Source organism: Scyliorhinus torazame, chromosome 5, assembly GCF_047496885.1.
Source record: "Scyliorhinus torazame isolate Kashiwa2021f chromosome 5, sScyTor2.1, whole genome shotgun sequence".
NCBI lineage: Eukaryota > Metazoa > Chordata > Chondrichthyes > Carcharhiniformes > Scyliorhinidae > Scyliorhinus > Scyliorhinus torazame.
Window position 1 is genome coordinate 132,599,355 of NC_092711.1, and position 17,776 is coordinate 132,617,130.

General features: G+C 52.3%; 1 protein-coding gene across 1 annotated transcript; it reads left to right on the forward strand.

The window, feature by feature from the left end:
* Window positions 1-937: 937 nt before the first annotated feature.
* LOC140417923 (uncharacterized) lies at window positions 938-16,462 on the forward strand. The gene is made up of 2 exons (XM_072501355.1): window positions 938-1,026; window positions 15,497-16,462. The coding sequence occupies exons 1-2, from the start codon at window positions 958-960 to the stop codon at window positions 16,460-16,462; spliced, it is 1,035 nt and encodes a 344-aa protein (XP_072357456.1). The 5' UTR covers window positions 938-957.
* The last annotated feature ends 1,314 nt before the right edge of the window (window positions 16,463-17,776 follow it).

The window sequence follows — 17,776 nt, forward strand, 5'->3', positions numbered from 1 at the left end:
TATTATAGGTATTACGGTACCTGATAGGCTAAAGCACCATTGGTGGAAACTGTATGCTTTCTATTGGTTAGAATGATAGCTCCGCCCTGCTAGGCGGGGTATAAGAACCCGTGCCGCCCCAGCAGCCTTCACTCTGTACCTGAGCTGCTGGGGGAAACATCTAGCTTATTGAAGCCTTCAGTTGGACTACAACCTCGCTTTAGTGGTCATTAATCGTGCATCAAACTGTAAGCTACTTTTGGGTTTTGATGTTCAATATTTTAATCGTGTGTTAGTAATACAGTTTGTTTTAATATAACCACATCCCTATTTAGTGTGAAATCACTCCTGGAGCGAAGTATACTTTCCTCACAGTCTTGCAAAATTAAAATAAAATATTGGGGTTTCTGTCCAGTACCCTAGCAGCTGATGGGGTCTGGTCTGGGATCATAATAACTAAATTAATTTAAATTCCACCAGTTAGGTGGCAGCACGGTGGCGCAGTGGGTTAGCACTGCAATCTCACGGTGCTGAGGTCCCAGGTTCGATCCTGGCCCCGGGTCACTGTCCGTGTGGAGTTTGCACATTCTCCCCGTGTTTGCGTGGGTTTCGCCCCCACAACCCAAAGATGTGCAGGGTAGGTGGATTGAACACGCTAAATTGCTCCTTAATTGGAAAAAATGAATTGGGTACTCTAAATTTATAAAAAATAAAAAAATAATTCCACCAGTTATGACTGCCGGATTTGAACCCGTGTCCCCAGGTCAAGCGGGGCGAAAGATTGCGCGCGAGGGCGACCATGTTGGGAGATGCGGCAGACACCTTCTCGCGTGAGTTCACATGTACCCCTCCCCCCGAGCAAGGGAGAACTTCTGCTCCTATGGGATGCAGGAATTGAAACCTCAGGGTTAACCGGTGGGGTGTGAGAAATTACTATAACTCAGTTTCTTCCTGTTTCCCAAGCAATCAGACAAAGGCATGGATCCTGCCAGAGCTCAAAAAACATCGCCAGTGACCATCAGCTACACCGACGTTGACCAGGCTGAGGTAGGGCATCGTTCCCGCCCTTCCTCGCGCACGGTCTCTGGGCCGTGGACTTGGGTTTCGAGAGCAGACAATCTGGCTGCCCTGGGAACGGGATTCAGAAATCGTTGCGGTTGCTCCTCCTCTTCCCGCAGTGGATGATTCGCGTGCGCCTCCTTCCCCCCCTGTCACCTCAAACCCCCTGCTCCATTCGACACCATCATGGCTGATCTTCGAGCTCAGCTCCTGCTCACTCCCCAATCGAATCCAACACTTCCCTCAGTGTCCAGAAATCTGTCCGGCCCAGCCTTGAAGGCACTCAACGGCGGAGCCTCAACCGAATTCCCAAGATTCACAACTCTCCGAGTGAAGACATTTCTCCTCCTCTCGGGCCCAAAATGGCCGCCTCCCCATCTGAGACTCTTCTGTATTCCCCATCCTAGCTGGGGGGCGGGAATCGACCTTTTGGCCTCTCTCCTGTCGCGACCCTTTTGAATTTTATACGGTCCATCAAAATCGACTCTTATTCTTATAAACACCAGACGATCGACTCAGCCCCCTTCTTCTCAGAGGACAGTCCCTTCTTCCCAGGAGGTTTTCCAGTGCACCTTCATTACACTCCCTCAAAAGCAGTTTTCCCTCAGCAAGGAGACCAAGACCGAGCACATTGCTCCCAAAGGAATTGAAATCTGATGTTCAAACGAGGGAGGGGAGACCGAGGGAGGGAAGGGGAGGAGAGAGGCTGTGGGAGGAGAGGCTGAGGGGGGCAGGGGAGGGGGGGGGGGCTGTGAGACAGAGGGGAGGCCAAGCGAGGGGAGGCCAAGCGAGGGGAGACCAATCAAGGGGAGACTTGAGCGAGGGGCCCGAGACAGGGGAGGCTGAAGCACGGGAAGCCGAGGGAGGGGAGTTCGATGGAGGGAGGTGTGACCCAAGGGAAGGGAGATCGAGGGAGTGGAGACCGAGGGAGGGAGACTGAGGAGTGGGGGTGGGCGGGGAGACCGAGGGATGGAAGGGAGACTGTTGGGGAGAACGAGAAAAGGCAGATATGGGGAGGGATGACTGAGGGGAGGGACACTAGAACATAGAACATTACAACGCAGTACAGGCCCTTTGGCCCTCGATGTTGCGCCGAACTGTGATACCACTCGAAAGCCCATCTACACTATTCCCTTATCGCCCATATGTCTATCCAATGACCATTTGAATACCCTTAGTGTTAGCGAGTCCACTACTGTTGCAGGCAGGGCATTCCACGCCCTTACTACTCTCTGAGTAAAGAACCTACCTCTGACATCTGTCCTATATTTCCCCTCAATTTAAAGCTATGTCCGCTCGTGCTAGACATCACCATCCGAGGAAAAAGGCTCTCACTGTCCACCCTATCCAATCCTCTGATCATCTTGTATGCCTCAATTAAGTCACCTCTTAACCTTCTTCTCTCTAACGAAAACAGCCTCCAGTCCCTCCGCCTTTCCTCATAAGATCTTCCCTCCATACCAGGCAACATTCTGGTAAATCTCCTCTGCACCCTTTCCAATGCTTCCACATCCTTTACTATAATGCGCCGACCAGAATTGCACGCAATACTCCAAATGCGGCTGCACCAGAGTTTTGTACAGCTGCAACATGACCTCATGGCTCCGAAACCCAATCCCTCTACCAATAAAAGCTAACACACCTTACGCCTTCTTAACAACCCTCTCAACCTGGGTGGCAACTTTCAGGGATCTATATACATGGACACCGAGATCTCTCTGCTCATCCACACTGCCAAGAATCTTACCATTAGCCCAGTACTCTGTCTTCCTGTTATTCCTTCCAAAATGAATCACCTCACACTTTTCTGCATTAAACTCCATTTGCCACCTCTCAGCCCAGCGCTGCAGCTTATCTATGTCCCTCTGTAAGTTGTAACATCCTTCCGCACTGTCCACAACTCCACCGACTTTAGTGTCATCTGCAAATTTACTCACCCACCCTTCTACGCCCTCCTCCAGGTCATTTATAAAAATGACAAACAGCAGTGGCCCTAAAACAGATTCTTGTGGTACACCACTAGTAACTGGACTCCAGTCTGAACATTTCCCATCAACCACCACCCTTTGTCTTCTTCCAGCTAGCCAATTTCTGATCCAAGCTGCTAAATCACCCTGAATCCCATGCCTCCGTATTTTCTGCAGTAGCATACCGTGGGGAACCTTATCAAACGCTTTACTGAAATCCATATACACCACATCAACTGCTTTACCCTCGTCCACCTGTTTGGTCACCTTCTCAAAGAACTCAATAAGGCTTGTGAGGCACGACCTACCCTTCACAAAACCGTGTTGACTATCTCTCATCAAATTATTCCTTTCCAGATGATTATACATCCTATCTCTTATAAAACTTTCCAAGACTTTGCCCACAACAGAAGTAAGGCTCACTGGTCTATAGTTACCGGGGTTATCTCTGCTCCCCTTATCATAGAAGTTACAGTGCAGAAGGAGGCCATTCGGCCCATCGCACCTGTGCCATTCAAATACAACCATGTAAATATTCTAACCCCATTTTCCATCATTTGGCCCATGACCTTGTGTTCCCTGAGATCACAAGTGTACATCTAAATACTTCTTAAATGTTCTGAGGGTTCCCGCCTCCATCCCCCTTTTCAGGCAGCGAGTTCTAGACTCCCACCAGCCTCTGGGTGAAAAGGTTTTCCCTCACATCCCCTCTAAACCTCCTGCCCCTTACCTTAAATCCAAGCCCCTGGTCGCTGATCCCTTCACCAAGGGGAAAGGTTTCTTCCTGTCTACTCTTATCTATACCCCTCGTAATTTTATACACCTCAATCATGTCCCCCCTCAGTGTCCTCTGCTCCCAGGAAAACCATCCCAGTCTATCCAATCTCTCTTCACACTAAAACTCTCCAGCCCAGGCAGCATCCAGGTAAATCTCTGCATCCTTTCCAGTGCGATCATATCTCTCCTGTAACGTGGATTCCAGAACTGCACACAATCCGCTAGCTGTGGCCTAACCAACATTTTATACAGTTCCAGCACAACCTCCCTGCTCTTAAACCATATGCCTCGGCTGATAAAGGCAAGTATACCACATGCCTTCTTAATCACTGTATCCACCTTAAGGGATGGGTGTACATCCACACCAAGGTCCCTCTCTGATCCTCGGGGCTTACCAGGGTCCTGCCATTTATCATGGATTCCCTTGCCCTGCTTGTCCTTCTGTTATGGGCCAGGGTTTAGAGAACCCCAAAGTGTATCATGGTATCACCTGACCCACAACTTTTACTAGATTGTGGTATGGGGAGCACACGGCCCAGTCTACAGGTGTGGTACGGCAGAAATGGAAAAGTATGTTTTAAAGCAAAACAATGTTTATTCTGTAAACTCAAGTTAAACTTTTTAAAACATACAGTGAACATCTCAGCAATCGTCAATTCAAATACAACCCCCAAAGAATACAACACTAAGTAATCCTTTAAGCTTTCCTTTTAACATCCATAAGACTTAAAACACCTTTTACCAGAAGCACATCAGGTTAAAGTCACTCCTGTTATTAGTTTTAAATCACCAGGATCGATTCACAGTCTTTAGAGCCCCAGGGTGAGTTTTCAGCCGCACATTGGCAGCCTCCATTTGGAAGACGGCCTCTTGTTTCCACTTCCGCGACACTGGCCGGCTTCATTCCCCCCGTCTCAGCTCGTCCGCTGCTGAAACCCCTCGCCCATGCCTTTGTCATCTCCGGCCTCATCTCTCGGCTGCTCTCGTTAAACGCCGGCTCACCCAAACCCCTGGCCCTCCCATGTCCGGGATCGCGCTGACCCCTCATTACAGAATCCCCAGTGACGAAAGAGGCCATTCGGCCCGTCGAGTCTGCTCCGACCCTCCGAATGAGCACTTTACCGAGGCCCACTCCACCCACCACACTATCCCTGTAACCCTGAGCAGCCGGAGGAAACCCACGCTGACACCGCGAGAATGTGCAGACTCCGCACAGACAGTGACCCAAGGCCGGAATTGGACCCTGGCGCTGTGAGGCGATAGTGCTGACCAACGTGCTGCCCTTGGTCCAGCAACACCTTAATTTTAAAATTTGCACCCTGGTTTTAAAATCCATCCATGGCTTCATTCCTCCACCCCCTGCCGCCTCCCTATCTCTGTAATCTCCTCCAGACCCAACCCCGACCATGGGGCAACATGGTAGCACAGTTTCACAGCTCCAGGGTCCCAGGTTCGATTACCGGCTTGGGTCACTGCATGTGCGGAGTCTGCACGTTCTCCCCGTGTCTGCGTGGGTTTCCTCCGGGTGCTCCGGTTTCCTCCCACAGTTCAAAGACGTGCAGGTTAGGTGAATTGGCCATGTTAAATTGCCCTTTGTGTCCAAAAAGGTTAAGTGGGGTTAGTGGGTTACGGGGATAGGGTGCAGGCGTGGGCTTAAGGGTGCTCTTTCCAAGGGCCGGTGCAGACCCGATGGGCCGAATGGCCTCCTTCTACACTGTAAATTCTATGGTTCTATTCTCTCCGCCTGTCTACCTTGCTACCCTCCTTTCAAACTCTCCTTACAACCGATATCTTCTGGTTTCCTTGGAGCAGAGAAGGCCGAGGCGGTGGGGGGGGTGGACCTGATCACGGTGCACAAAATTATGAGAGACTTAGATAGAGTGGGCAGGAAGAAACTTTTCCCCTTCGCGGAACGATCAATAACTATTGGTCTAAGGTGAGGGGATTTGAGGAAAATCGTTCTCACCACCAGAGGCTGGTGGGAATCTGGAACTGGCTGCCGAAAGGCTGGTGGAGGCGGGAACCCTCACAACATTTAAGGAGCACTTTGATGACCACTTGACACACCACAGCGTACAAGGGCAGCACACCAAGTGTTGGAAAACGGGATGAGAATAGATAGGCCGACTTGATGGCCGACGTGGACAGAATAGGTCGGAGGGCTTCTTTCTGTGTCTGTAAGGCTGTGTGACCCCAGCGAGGGGGGGCAGGAAGGGTGTTCATTTGCACTAGAGAGGGTGCAGAGGAGATTCACCAGGCTGCTGCCTGGGCTGGAGCGTTTCAGCGATGAAGAGAGGATGGTTAGGGCTGGGGCTGTTTTCCCTGGAGCGGAGAGGGCTGAGGGGAGCCGATCTCGTCTGATCTCGGAAGCTAAGCAGATTCGTGCCTGGTTAGTACTTGGATGGGAGAGAAGGCTGAGGGGGGGGGGACTTGGTTGAGGTGTACAAAATTATGAGGGACATAAATAGGGTGGACTGGAAGGAACTTTTCCCCTTAGAAGAGGGGTCAATAACCAGGGGGCGTAGATTTAAGGCGATGGGCGGGAGATTTAGGGGGGACTCAAGGGAAAATCTGAGGAGACCCAGGTTCCAATCCCGTCACGGCAGATTGGTGAAATTTGAATCTGGGCAAAGATATACAATTAAAAAGAACCGTACTTGTCCGCTAATGTCCCCTTTAAGGAAGGAAATCTGCCGGCCTGGCCTACACGTGACTCCAGACCCTTGTCAGGGTCCTTCCCGTTCTTTCCCCTTTCTTTTATTTTGCCGTTAACATTTTTGATCCATGGATGATTAATGGACCTGTGTCTTCACGTCAAGCTGCAGAGAGAATGAGGAACCGAGAGGTTACAGGAGTGAGTGAACACTCTGCTAGTATCTGCTAGTTTGAACAGGAGCTTCATTTGGCACCAGAGAGAGAGAGAGAGAGATATGGGTCGGAACTCTGTTACGACACCCTGGGCTAGTGCGCGCTCAATTCCAGCCCCACATGCGCCAGAGTCACAACACAAATGAATGGACCGATAATTTTAATAAAAATCTTTGGCCCGTGGCTGTCCAATAATTACAGTCACCCGGTTTGTAAGTTGAAACACAATTACTGTTTATAATGAGGATAATGGTGAAATATGCAGTAAATACAACTGGATTAAAGGGGACAGGCTAATGCCGACTACCCTCCTTTAACTGTCCCACCCTCTACCCCCACACACAAGACAAACAAACACAGAGGGGTGGAAAGGGGTAAAACTAATACGGGTGAGGGTCAAAAGATAAGAGTATTTGCTTCGAATGGTGGTTCTTCGCCACGCGCTCCTCACAACACGCTGTTTTTTTTAATATAAATATTTTATTGAAAATTTTTGGTCAACCAACACAGTACATTGTGCATCCTTTACACAATATTATAACAACACAAATAACAATGACCTGTTTTATAAACAGAAAATGAATAAATAATAAATAACAAAAATGAAAACTAACCCTAATTGGCAACGGCCTTATCACAAGTAACACTCTCCAAAAATATAATTTAACAGTCCAATATATAATTATCTGTCGCAACGACCTATACATATTATACCGTATATATTAACAACCCTGAGAGTCCTTCTAGTTCCTCCTCCGAGCCCCCCCCCCCCCCGGATCCTGGGCTGCTGCTGCTGCCTTCTTTTTTCCATTCCATCTATCTTTCTGCGAGGTATTCGACGAACGGTTGCCACCGCCTGGTGAACCCTTGAGCCGACCCCCTTAGAACGAACTTAATCCGCTCTAGCTTTGTAAACCCTGCCATGTCATTTATCCAGGTCTCCACCCCCGGGGGCTTGGCTTCTTTCCACATTAACAATATCCTGCGCCGGGCTACTAGGGACGCAAAGGCCAAAACATCGGCCTCTCTCGCCTCCTGCACTCCCGGCTCTTGTGCAACCCCAAATATAGCCAACCCCCAGCTTGGTTCGACCCGGACCCCCACTACTTTTGAAAGCACCTTTGTCACCCCCATCCAAAACCCCTGTAGTGCCGGGCATGACCAAAACATATGGGTATGATTCGCTGGGCTTCTCGAGCACCTCGCACACCTATCCTCCACCCCAAAAAATTTACTGAGCCGTGCTCCAGTCATATGTGCCCTGTGTAATACCTTAAACTGAATCAGGCTTAGCCTGGCACACGAGGACGACGAGTTTACCCTGCTTAGGGCATCTGCCCACAGCCCCTCCTCGATCTCCTCCCCCAGCTCTTCTTCCCATTTCCCTTTTAGTTCATCTACCATAGTCTCCCCTTCGTCCCTCATTTCCCTATATATATCTGACACCTTACCATCCCCCACCCATATCTTTGAGATCACTCTGTCCTGCACCTCTTGTGTCGGGAGCTGCGGGAATTCCCTCACCTGTTGCCTCGCAAAAGCCCTCAGTTGCATATACCTGAATGCATTGCCTTGGGGCAACCCATATTTCTCGGTCAGCGCTCCCAGACTCGTGAACTTCCCATCCACAAACAGATCTTTCAGTTGCGTTATTCCTGCTCTTTGCCACATTCCATATCCCCCATCCATTCCCCCCGGGGCAAACCTATGGTTGTTTCTTATCGGGGACCCCCCCAAGGCTCCAGTCTTTCCCCTATGCCGTCTCCACTGTCCCCAAATCTTCAGTGTAGCCACCACCACTGGGCTTGTGGTGTAGTTCCTCGGTGAGAACGGCAATGGGGCTGTCACCATAGCCTGTAGGCTAGTCCCCCTACAGGACGCCCTCTCTAATCTCTTCCACGCCGCTCCCTCCTCCTCTCCCATCCACTTACTCACCATTGAAGTATTAGCGGCCCAATAATACTCACTTAGGCTCGGTAGTGCCAGCGCCCCCCCCATCCCTGCTACGCTGTAAGAATCCCTTCCTCACTCTCGGGGTCTTCCCGGCCCACACAAAACCCATGATGCTCTTTTCAATCCTTTTAAAAAAAGCCTTCGTGATCACCACCGGGAGGCACTGAAACACAAAGAGGAATCTCGGGAGGACCACCATCTTAACCGCCTGCACCCTCCCTGCCAGTGACAGGGATACCATATCCCATCTCTTAAAATCCTCCTCCATTTGTTCCACCAACCGCGTTAAATTTAACCTATGCAATGTGCCCCAATTCTTGGCTATCTGGATCCCCAGGTAACGAAAGTCCCCTGTTACCTTCCTCAACGGTAGGTCCTCTATTTCTCTACTCTGCTCCCCTGGATGCACCACAAACAACTCACTTTTCCCCATGTTCAGTTTATACCCTGAAAAATCCCCAAACTCCCCAAGTATCCGCATTATTTCTGGCATCCCCTCCGCCGGGTCTGCCACGTATAGTAGCAAATCGTCCGCATACAAAGATACCCGGTGTTCTTCTCCTCCTCTAAGTACTCCCCTCCACTTCTTGGAACCCCTCAACGCTATCGCCAGGGGCTCAATCGCCAGTGCAAACAATAATGGGGACAGAGGGCATCCCTGCCTTGTCCCTCTATGGAGCCGAAAATATGCAGATCCCCGTCCATTCGTGACCACATATCGGGGCCCTATACAACAGCTGCACCCATCTAACATACCCCTCTCCAAAACCAAATCTCCTCAACACCTCCCACAAATAATCCCACTCCACTCTATCAAATGCTTTCTCGGCATCCATCGCCACTACTATCTCCGTTTCCCCCTCTGGTGGGGGCATCATCATTACCCCTAACAGCCTCCGTATATTCGTGTTCAGCTGTCTCCCCTTCACAAACCCAGTTTGGTCCTCGTGGACCACCCCCGGGACACATTCCTCTATTCTCATTGCCATTACCTTGGCCAGGATCTTGGCATCTACATTTAGGAGGGAAATAGCTTTTCCTTCTTTAAGAGAAGCGATATCGTTGCTTCAGACATAGTCGGGGCAGTTGTCCCCTTTCCTTTGCCTCATTAAAGGTCCTCGTCAATACCGGGGCGAGCAAGTCCACATATTTTCTATAGAATTCGACTGGGAATCCATCCGGTCCCGGGGCCTTTCCCGCCTGCATGCTCCTAATTCCTTTCACCACTTCTTCTACCTCGATCTGTGCTCCCAGTCCCACCCTTTCCTGCTCTTCCACCTTGGGAAATTCCAGCCGATCCAAGAAGCCCATCATTCTCTCCCTCCCATCCGGGGGTTGAGCTTCATATAATTTTTTATAAAATGTCTTGAACACTCCATTCACTCTCTCCGCTCCCCGCTCCATCTCTCCTTCCTCATCCCTCACTCCCCCTATTTCCCTCGCTGCTCCCCTTTTCCTCAATTGGTGTGCCAGCAACCTGCTCGCCTTCTCCCCATATTCGTACTGTACACCCTGTGCCTTCCTCCATTGTGCCTCTGCAGTGCCCGTAGTCAGCAAGTCAAATTCTACATGTAGCCTTTGCCTTTCCCTGTACAGTCCCTCCTCCGGTGCTTCCGCATATTGTCTGTCCACCCTCAAAAGTTCTTGCAGCAACCGCTCCCGTTCCTTACTCTCCTGCTTCCCTTTATGTGCCCTTATTGATATCAGCTCCCCTCTAACCACCGCCTTCAACGCCTCCCAGACCACTCCCACCTGGACCTCCCCATTATCATTGAGTTCCAAGTACTTTTCAATGCACCCCCTCACCCTTAGATACACCCCCTCATCTGCCATTAGTCCCATGTCCATTCTCCAAGGTGGGCGCCCTCCTGTTTCCTCCCCTATCTCCAAGTCTACCCAGTGTGGAGCGTGATCCGAAATGGCTATAGCCGTATACTCCGTTCCCCTCACCTTCGGGATCAACGCCCTTCCCAGCACAAAAAAGTCTATTCGCGAGTAGACTTTATGGACATAGGAGAAAAACGAGAACTCCTTACTCCTAGGTCTGCTAAATCTCCACGGGTCTACACCTCCCATCTGCTCCATAAAATCTTTAAGTACCTTGGCTGCTGCCGGCCTCCTTCCAGTCCTGGACTTCGACCTATCCAGCCCTGGTTCCAACACCGTATTAAAATCTCCCCCCATTATCAGCTTTCCCATCTCTAGGTCCGGAATGCGTCCTAGCATCCGCCTCATAAAATTGGCATCATCCCAGTTCGGGGCATATACGTTTACCAAAACCAGCGTCTCCCCCTGTAGTTTGCCACTCACCATCACGTATCTGCCCCCGTTATCCGCCACTATAGTCTTTGCCTCGAACATTACCCGCTTCCCCACTAATATAGCCACCCCCCTGTTTTTCGCATCTAGCCCCGAATGGAACACCTGCCCCACCCATCCTTTGCGTAGCCTAACCTGGTCTCAGTTTCAGGTGCGTTTCCTGTAACATAACCACATCTGCCTTAAGTTTCTTAAGGTGTGCGAGTACCCGTGCCCTCTTTATCGGCCCGTTCAGCCCTCTCACGTTCCACGTGATCAGCCGGGTTGGGGGGGCTTCCTACCCCCCCCCCCTTGTCGATTAGCCATCACCTTTTTCCAGCTCCTCACCCGGTTCCCACGCAGCTGTATCTCCCCCAGGCGGTGCCCCCCCGCCCATCCCCTCCCATACCAGCTCCCCCCTCTCCCCAGCAGCAGCAACCCAGTAATTCCCCCCTCCCCCCCCCCCCCCCCCCCCCGCTAGACCCCCCGCTAGCGTAATTACTCCCCCCATGTTGCTCCCAGAAGTCAGCAAACTCTGGCCGACCTCGGCTTCCCCCCGTGACCTCGGCTCGCACCGTGCGACGCCCCCTCCTTCCTGCTTCTCTATTCCCGCCATGATTATCATAGCGCGGGAACCAAGCCCGCGCTTCTCCCTTGGCCCCGCCCCCAATGGCCAACGCCCCATCTCCTCCACCTCCCCTCCTCCCCCCATCACCACCTGTGGAAGAGAGAAAAGTTACCACATCGCAGGATTAGTACATAAAACTCCTCTTTCCCCCCTTTTTAACCCCCCTCTTTGCCCCCCACATTCGCCCCACCACTTTGTTCAAACGTTCTTTTTAATAACCCGCTCATTCCAGTTTTTCTTCCACAATAAAAGTACACGCTTCATCCGCCGTCTCAAAGTAGTGGTGCCTCCCTCGATATGTGACCCACAGTCTTGCCGGTTGCAGCATTCCAAATTTTATCTTCTTCTTATGAAGCACCGCCTTGGCCCGATTAAAGCTCGCCCTCCTTCTCGCCACCTCCGCACTCCAGTCTTGATAAACGCGGATCACCGCGTTCTCCCATTTACTGCTCCGAGTTTTCTTTGCCCATCTAAGGACCATTTCTCTATCCTTAAAACGGAGGAATCTCACCACTATGGCTCTGGGAATTTCTCCTGCTCTCGGCCCTCGCGCCATCACTCGGTATGTTCCCTCCACCTCCAACGGACCCGCCGGTGCCTCCGCTCCCATTAACGAGTGCAGCATCGTGCTCACATATGCCCCGACGTCCGCCCCCTCCACACCTTCAGGAAGGCCAAGAATCCTCAGGTTGTTCCTCCTTGCGTTGTTCTCCAGTGCCTCCAACCTTTCCACACATCGTTTCTGATGTGCCTCATGCGTCTCCGTCTTCACCACCAGGCCCTGTATGTCGTCCTCATTCTCGGCTGCCTTTGTCTTCACGACCTGAAGCTCCCGCTCCTGGGTCTTTTGTTCCTCCTTTAGCCCTTCGATCGCCTGTAGTATCGGGGCCAACAGCTCTTTCTTCATTTCCTTTTTGAGCTCTTCCACACAGCATTTCAAGAACTCTTGTTGTTCAGGGCCCCATGTTAAACTGCCACCTTCCGACGCCATCTTGGTTTTTGCTTGCCTTCCTTGCCGCTGTTCTAAAGGATCCACTGCAATCCGGCCACTTTTTCCATCCGTATCCAGGGGGGATTCCCTTCTGGTTTACCGCACAGTGTTTTTAGCCGTCAAAATTGCCGTTGGGGCTCCTATCAAGAGCCCAAAAGTCCGTTTCACCGGGAGCTGCCGAAACGTGCGACTCAGCTGGTCATCGCCGGACCCGGAAGTCCACACAACACGCTGTTGATCAAAGCATCCAGTTTACCGCTGGATGATCTTCCTCGCAGAGTCATTCATTCAGGACTCGCATGCCGCAGGCTTTCTTCAGGAGAGACACTTTGGTTTTTATTAAACTGGGCCTTCATCTCGAAGGCTCACGTTCCGGCCTATTTCTTGAGGCACTTTATCGCACGTCAAAGCCGGCTTCCAGATCGTGGTCTGACTCCACGGCCTCTGCAGCCCCCAGGGAGCGGTGCCCCAGGGACTTGCCGGGGAGAGAGTCGGCCCACAGAGTGGCCTTCTGTCGCGGGCTCAGCTGGCTCCTTCGGGAGAAGAATAATTCGAACCCTCCATCCAAGCTGCAGAATTAAAAGTGAAACCACACTGGAACCTTGTGACTTCAGAATCTTGCCGGTGTGGTGAGATCCAATTGCCACCTGTTACCGGGCAGACCTCAGCCCTTTGGGACAATTCATTGGCCACCAGTCAAATCAATCAATCCAAGCCATCACTGATGTAAGTCAGAGTCAGTCGAAAACAGCAAAGCCTTCTGGATTCTCCTGTTTGAATTAAAGGCACAGGCTGCATTGCCAAGGGGCTGGCTTAGCACAGTGGGCTAAACAGCTGGCTTGTAGTGCAGAACAAGGCAGCAGCGCGGGTTCAATTCCCGTACCGGCCTCCCCGAACAGGCGCTGGAATGTGGCGACTAGGGGCTTTTCACAGTAACTTCATTGGAGCCTACTTGTGACAATGAGCGATTATTATTATTATAAAGTCACAGGTCCATTAGGCAACCATGGATCAAAAATGTCACGGTAAAAATAAAAGGGGAAAATAAGGGAATTAAACAGCAAGGAGCCTTGCAACCTGGTTTGATTTGATTGGCTGTGGCCCAATGAATTGGCCCAAAAGGCGATTGGATCCTGTCCCAGAGTGAACGGTTTTCAGAGTCCCAAGGAGTTTCAGTTTAACTCCTGGACACAGAAACACAAGGACCTGCTTTTTCTCCCTCTTCAGAAAGGCTGTGAGTTGATGTATTCTTGAAGCTGCGGCGAACCTGGATGAATGAATCAACAGGAAAAGCATTAAAGGCTGCAAAACAAAACCAGGACACTCTCTCTCCAAAAAGGCTGCGATTGCTGTTTCCTTAAACTTCAGAGGCCTGAATGTATCTTCGGCAACAAACTACAATAGAAAGCAAGGTTTGATTAGGAACAGGGTGCTGGGAACACCCGCCTGCAACAAAGACTTTTTCTTTTTGACTTTTTTTTTTACCCCTTTCTTCGCCTCTGTGTTTTTCTGTCTTGTGTGTGTATAGAGGGTGGGGGAAAGTTAAAGTGGGGAATTAGGAATTAGATAAGAGTTGACCAGTTGTATTTGCTGCATATTTCAGCATATGAGCAGCAAGGTAGCACAGTTGTTTCACAGCGCCAGGGTCCCAGGTTCGATTCCCCGCTGGGTCACTGTCTGTGCGGAGTCGGCGCGTTCTCCCCGTGTCTGCGCGGGTTTCCTCCGGTTACCTCCCACTGTCCAAAGATGTGCGGGTTAGGTGGATTGGCCCTGCTAAATTGCCCTTTGTGTCGAAAAAGGTTAAGTGGGGGTTACGGGGATAGGGTGGAGACCCGGGCTTGAGAAGGGTGCGCTTTGTAAGGGCCGGTGCAGACTCGATGGGCCGAATGGCCTCCTTCTGCCCTGTAAACTCTGATTTTATTATAGTTCTTTTGTTGTAAATAAAAAGTGTTTACTTTTACAAACCTTCTCCCCTTCCCCATTTTGTACCCCCATCCCACTTCATACTCCCATCTCATTCACTCCCCTCACCCCAAACCTGGTGACTGTAATTATTGGCCCGCCAAGGGTCAAAGACCTTGGGTATTTTTCGAGGAATTATTGGTTGATTCACTAATGTTGTGACTCAGGGGCCTGTGTGGCTGGAATTGACCGCACACCAGCCCAGGATGTCGTAACACCCTTGCCTCTTAAAATGCCCCTCAAGCGGCCTAAGAGGGGCAATTAAGAATGGGCAACACATGCAGATAGTGAGCCCAGATCCCATGGACGGTCGATGATGTTGCCGCAGTCACCGTTACTGAGATTACTGCTGTAATTTCAATATCTATTCATTAGAATTTAAATGCCTCCAGTTGTTTGTGAGATTTGAACCTGTGTCCCTCCCCACCGAGAGCATTAACCTGGATTACAAAGCCAACGTGTCCCCATAAGAGGGGTGGGCAGTGAGGGGGGGAGAGATGGGATGGGGCGGTGGAGGGATGGGATGAGGGGGAGAGGATGGGATGAGGAGAGTGAATGAGATGGATGAAGTGGGATGGGGGTACAAAATGGGGAAGGGGGAGAAGAGGGGACGGGGGACAGAATGGGATGGGGGAAAGGGACGGGATGGGGGGGTACAGAATGGGAGTGGAAGAGAATGGTTGACGGGCGGGAGTGAGATGAGGTACGGAATGGGATGGGTCCGTAGAGGATGGAGTGAGGGGAGGAAATGAGAAAGGGGGAAGAGGATGGGATGGAGGAAGGGGGGGTGAAAAGGGTGGGATGGGATTTGAGGGCAGAAGATTGGATCGGGGACAGATTAGGGGGGGTTGTGTAAAATGTGGGATGGATCTGGGCTGAGGATGGGATTGGGTGGGGTGAAGGGTGTGTTTGGGTGGGACGACCGGAGAAGGTAGGACATGTTTAACAGGGGTAAGGGCAATGCCCTGGGGGAACTCCCTCTCATTCTCCTCTCTGTTCTGTCTCCGCCCCCAGGCCTCACACACGTCGGACGAGTTCAGGATCTCGAGCATGGAGAACACCACTTCCGACGAGATAGAGAGCATCATGTCGCTGGCGCAAGAGATAGTGGCAACGCAGCAGTCGTCAGGAACCAAGGACCGGGCCTCCGATAGCGTCTGCGATTTCCAGGCCATGGAGACCCCGGTGGCCGAGAAGGCAGGGGGGAAGCGGGGCAGCACCGGCAGTTGCAAGGACCAGGAGTGGAGGCCCGAGACAGAGCCCATCGCGCCCGACGAACTGGAGCTGTGTTGCATCCTGGACCAGCGCTCCGACATGGAGCCCACTGCCTCGCACCTGCGTCTCCGCTGCTTCATCGCTGGCAGCAGCAAGCCCTGGAGCGATGGGGGGCCACAGCCAGCATCCACCTGCTCTTCCGCCGGCCAGCGCCCGTTGTCGGCGGAGCCCCCTTCTGGGCCGGCCTCAGCCCACCTCCTCCCGGAGCAGCCACCCTGCGGCTGCGTTAGCGAGATGTACCGGGCTGCCGAGTCCATCTGGGAGGCCGAGTTGTCCGTGCTCTCCCACACCGATGATTACAGCTCAGCATCCGGCATGCCGCTCGAGGTCTCAGTCACTGACCTGGGCCTGGACTGCCTGACAGCCGCCTTCTCTGAGAGCCCTCCCCTGTCTCCACAACTTTCCTTGCAGTGGCAGACTGCCGCCCAGAGGCCCAGCTCCAGACCTCCGCTGCTGGCAACAGAACCCCAGCAGACCGGCCTGTACGGCAACACTTGCTCCATGCTCAGCCCCATGCCAATCTCAGTACCGTGCCAGAGCCTCGAGCCCATCCGTAAGTCCAGCGTCGGACCCAGCCAGCACCCAAGCCCTGGACACAGTCCAAGCCTCGGGCCTAGTCAGAGCACCGGATCTGGCAGCAGGCAGGTGACCGCGTCAAGCCAGAGCCCCAGGTCCAGCCGGAGTCCCAGTCTCGGGCCTAGCTAGTCCTCCGGGCCCAACCACAGCCCTAGCCCTAGCACCGGGCCTAGCCAGAGCCCCCTGCTCAGCCACTGGCCTAGTCCTGGGCATAGCCAGAGCCTTCAGCCAAGCCTGGGCCCCAGCCTCCCGCTCAGCCATGCTTCTCAACCCAGCTTGGGGTATGTCCCTGGGCCCAGCCAAATGCTGAACTCCCGGGTTAGCCTCGGTTCTCAATCCAGCACGTCGCCCAGCGTCCACTTCCCTCAGCCCGCCAACAGCCCTCAGACCAGCAACGTGGTGCTGAGCCAGCAGACTGAGTCCCTAACGGGGACCAGCTGGAGCCCCGCCCAGAGCGTCCTGACCACCCACAGCTTGCAGCTGGGCCACACGTCGGAGCAAGAAAATGACCCGAGGCATACGCACAGCGACGGGTCAAGCATGTTCTACATGAGTTCGGATGTCGCCACGTCAAGGACCATCGAATCATTCCCCTTGGGCAAACAGAGTGACTTCTACAGATACCGCAGCCCGGGAAATCAGCAAGGAGGGAGGGAGAGGAGTATAGATTCCCGTTTGCAAGCGTCTCACATCTTGGGCACCCAAGCCAGACCGCGCAACGGCAAAGATGACGATCGGCGTTTAGATCATACCTATTATGGGAATGTAGACATGGAGTACTTGTACCCCTCAGAAGAAAAAAGCTGAAGGCTTGAGCACGAGAGGCGGAAAGGGGCAAATGGCTTGGTGGTGGCGGTCGGGGTGGAGGCATTGAGTGGAGCAGAGGGCGGGAAAGGCAGGTGGCTGCTGAGGAACCACTCGCAGAGCAAAGACGTGTAAATAACTGGCATAAAATAAAGATTTTTTTTTTTGGTCTCCTTTCTGACCAAGACTACATGTAACACATATATATATATGATCTTTATTGTCACAAGTAGGCTTACATTAACACTGCAATGAAGTTACTGTGAAAAGCCCCAGTCGCCACATTCCAGCCCCTGTTCGGGGTCACAGAGAGAGAATTCAGAATTCTCAGCTGGTACAGGAATTGAACCCACGCTGCTGGCCTTGTTCTGCACCACAAACCAGCTGTCTAGCCCACCGAGCTGAACCTGTGAGGTCTTTGACAGTTCTGTCAAAGCTTTTCAGCGTCGCCCCATCAGGACGACGCGCAGGGCTCCCCATGTCAGGACGACGTCAGAGTGTGCGGGCAGCACGGTGGCGCAGTGGGTTAGCCCTGCTGCCTCACGGCGCCGAGGCCCCAGGTTCGATCCCGGCCCCGGGTCACTGTTCATGCGGAGTTTGCACGTTCTCCCCGTGGTTGGGTTGCTTTCGCCCCCACAA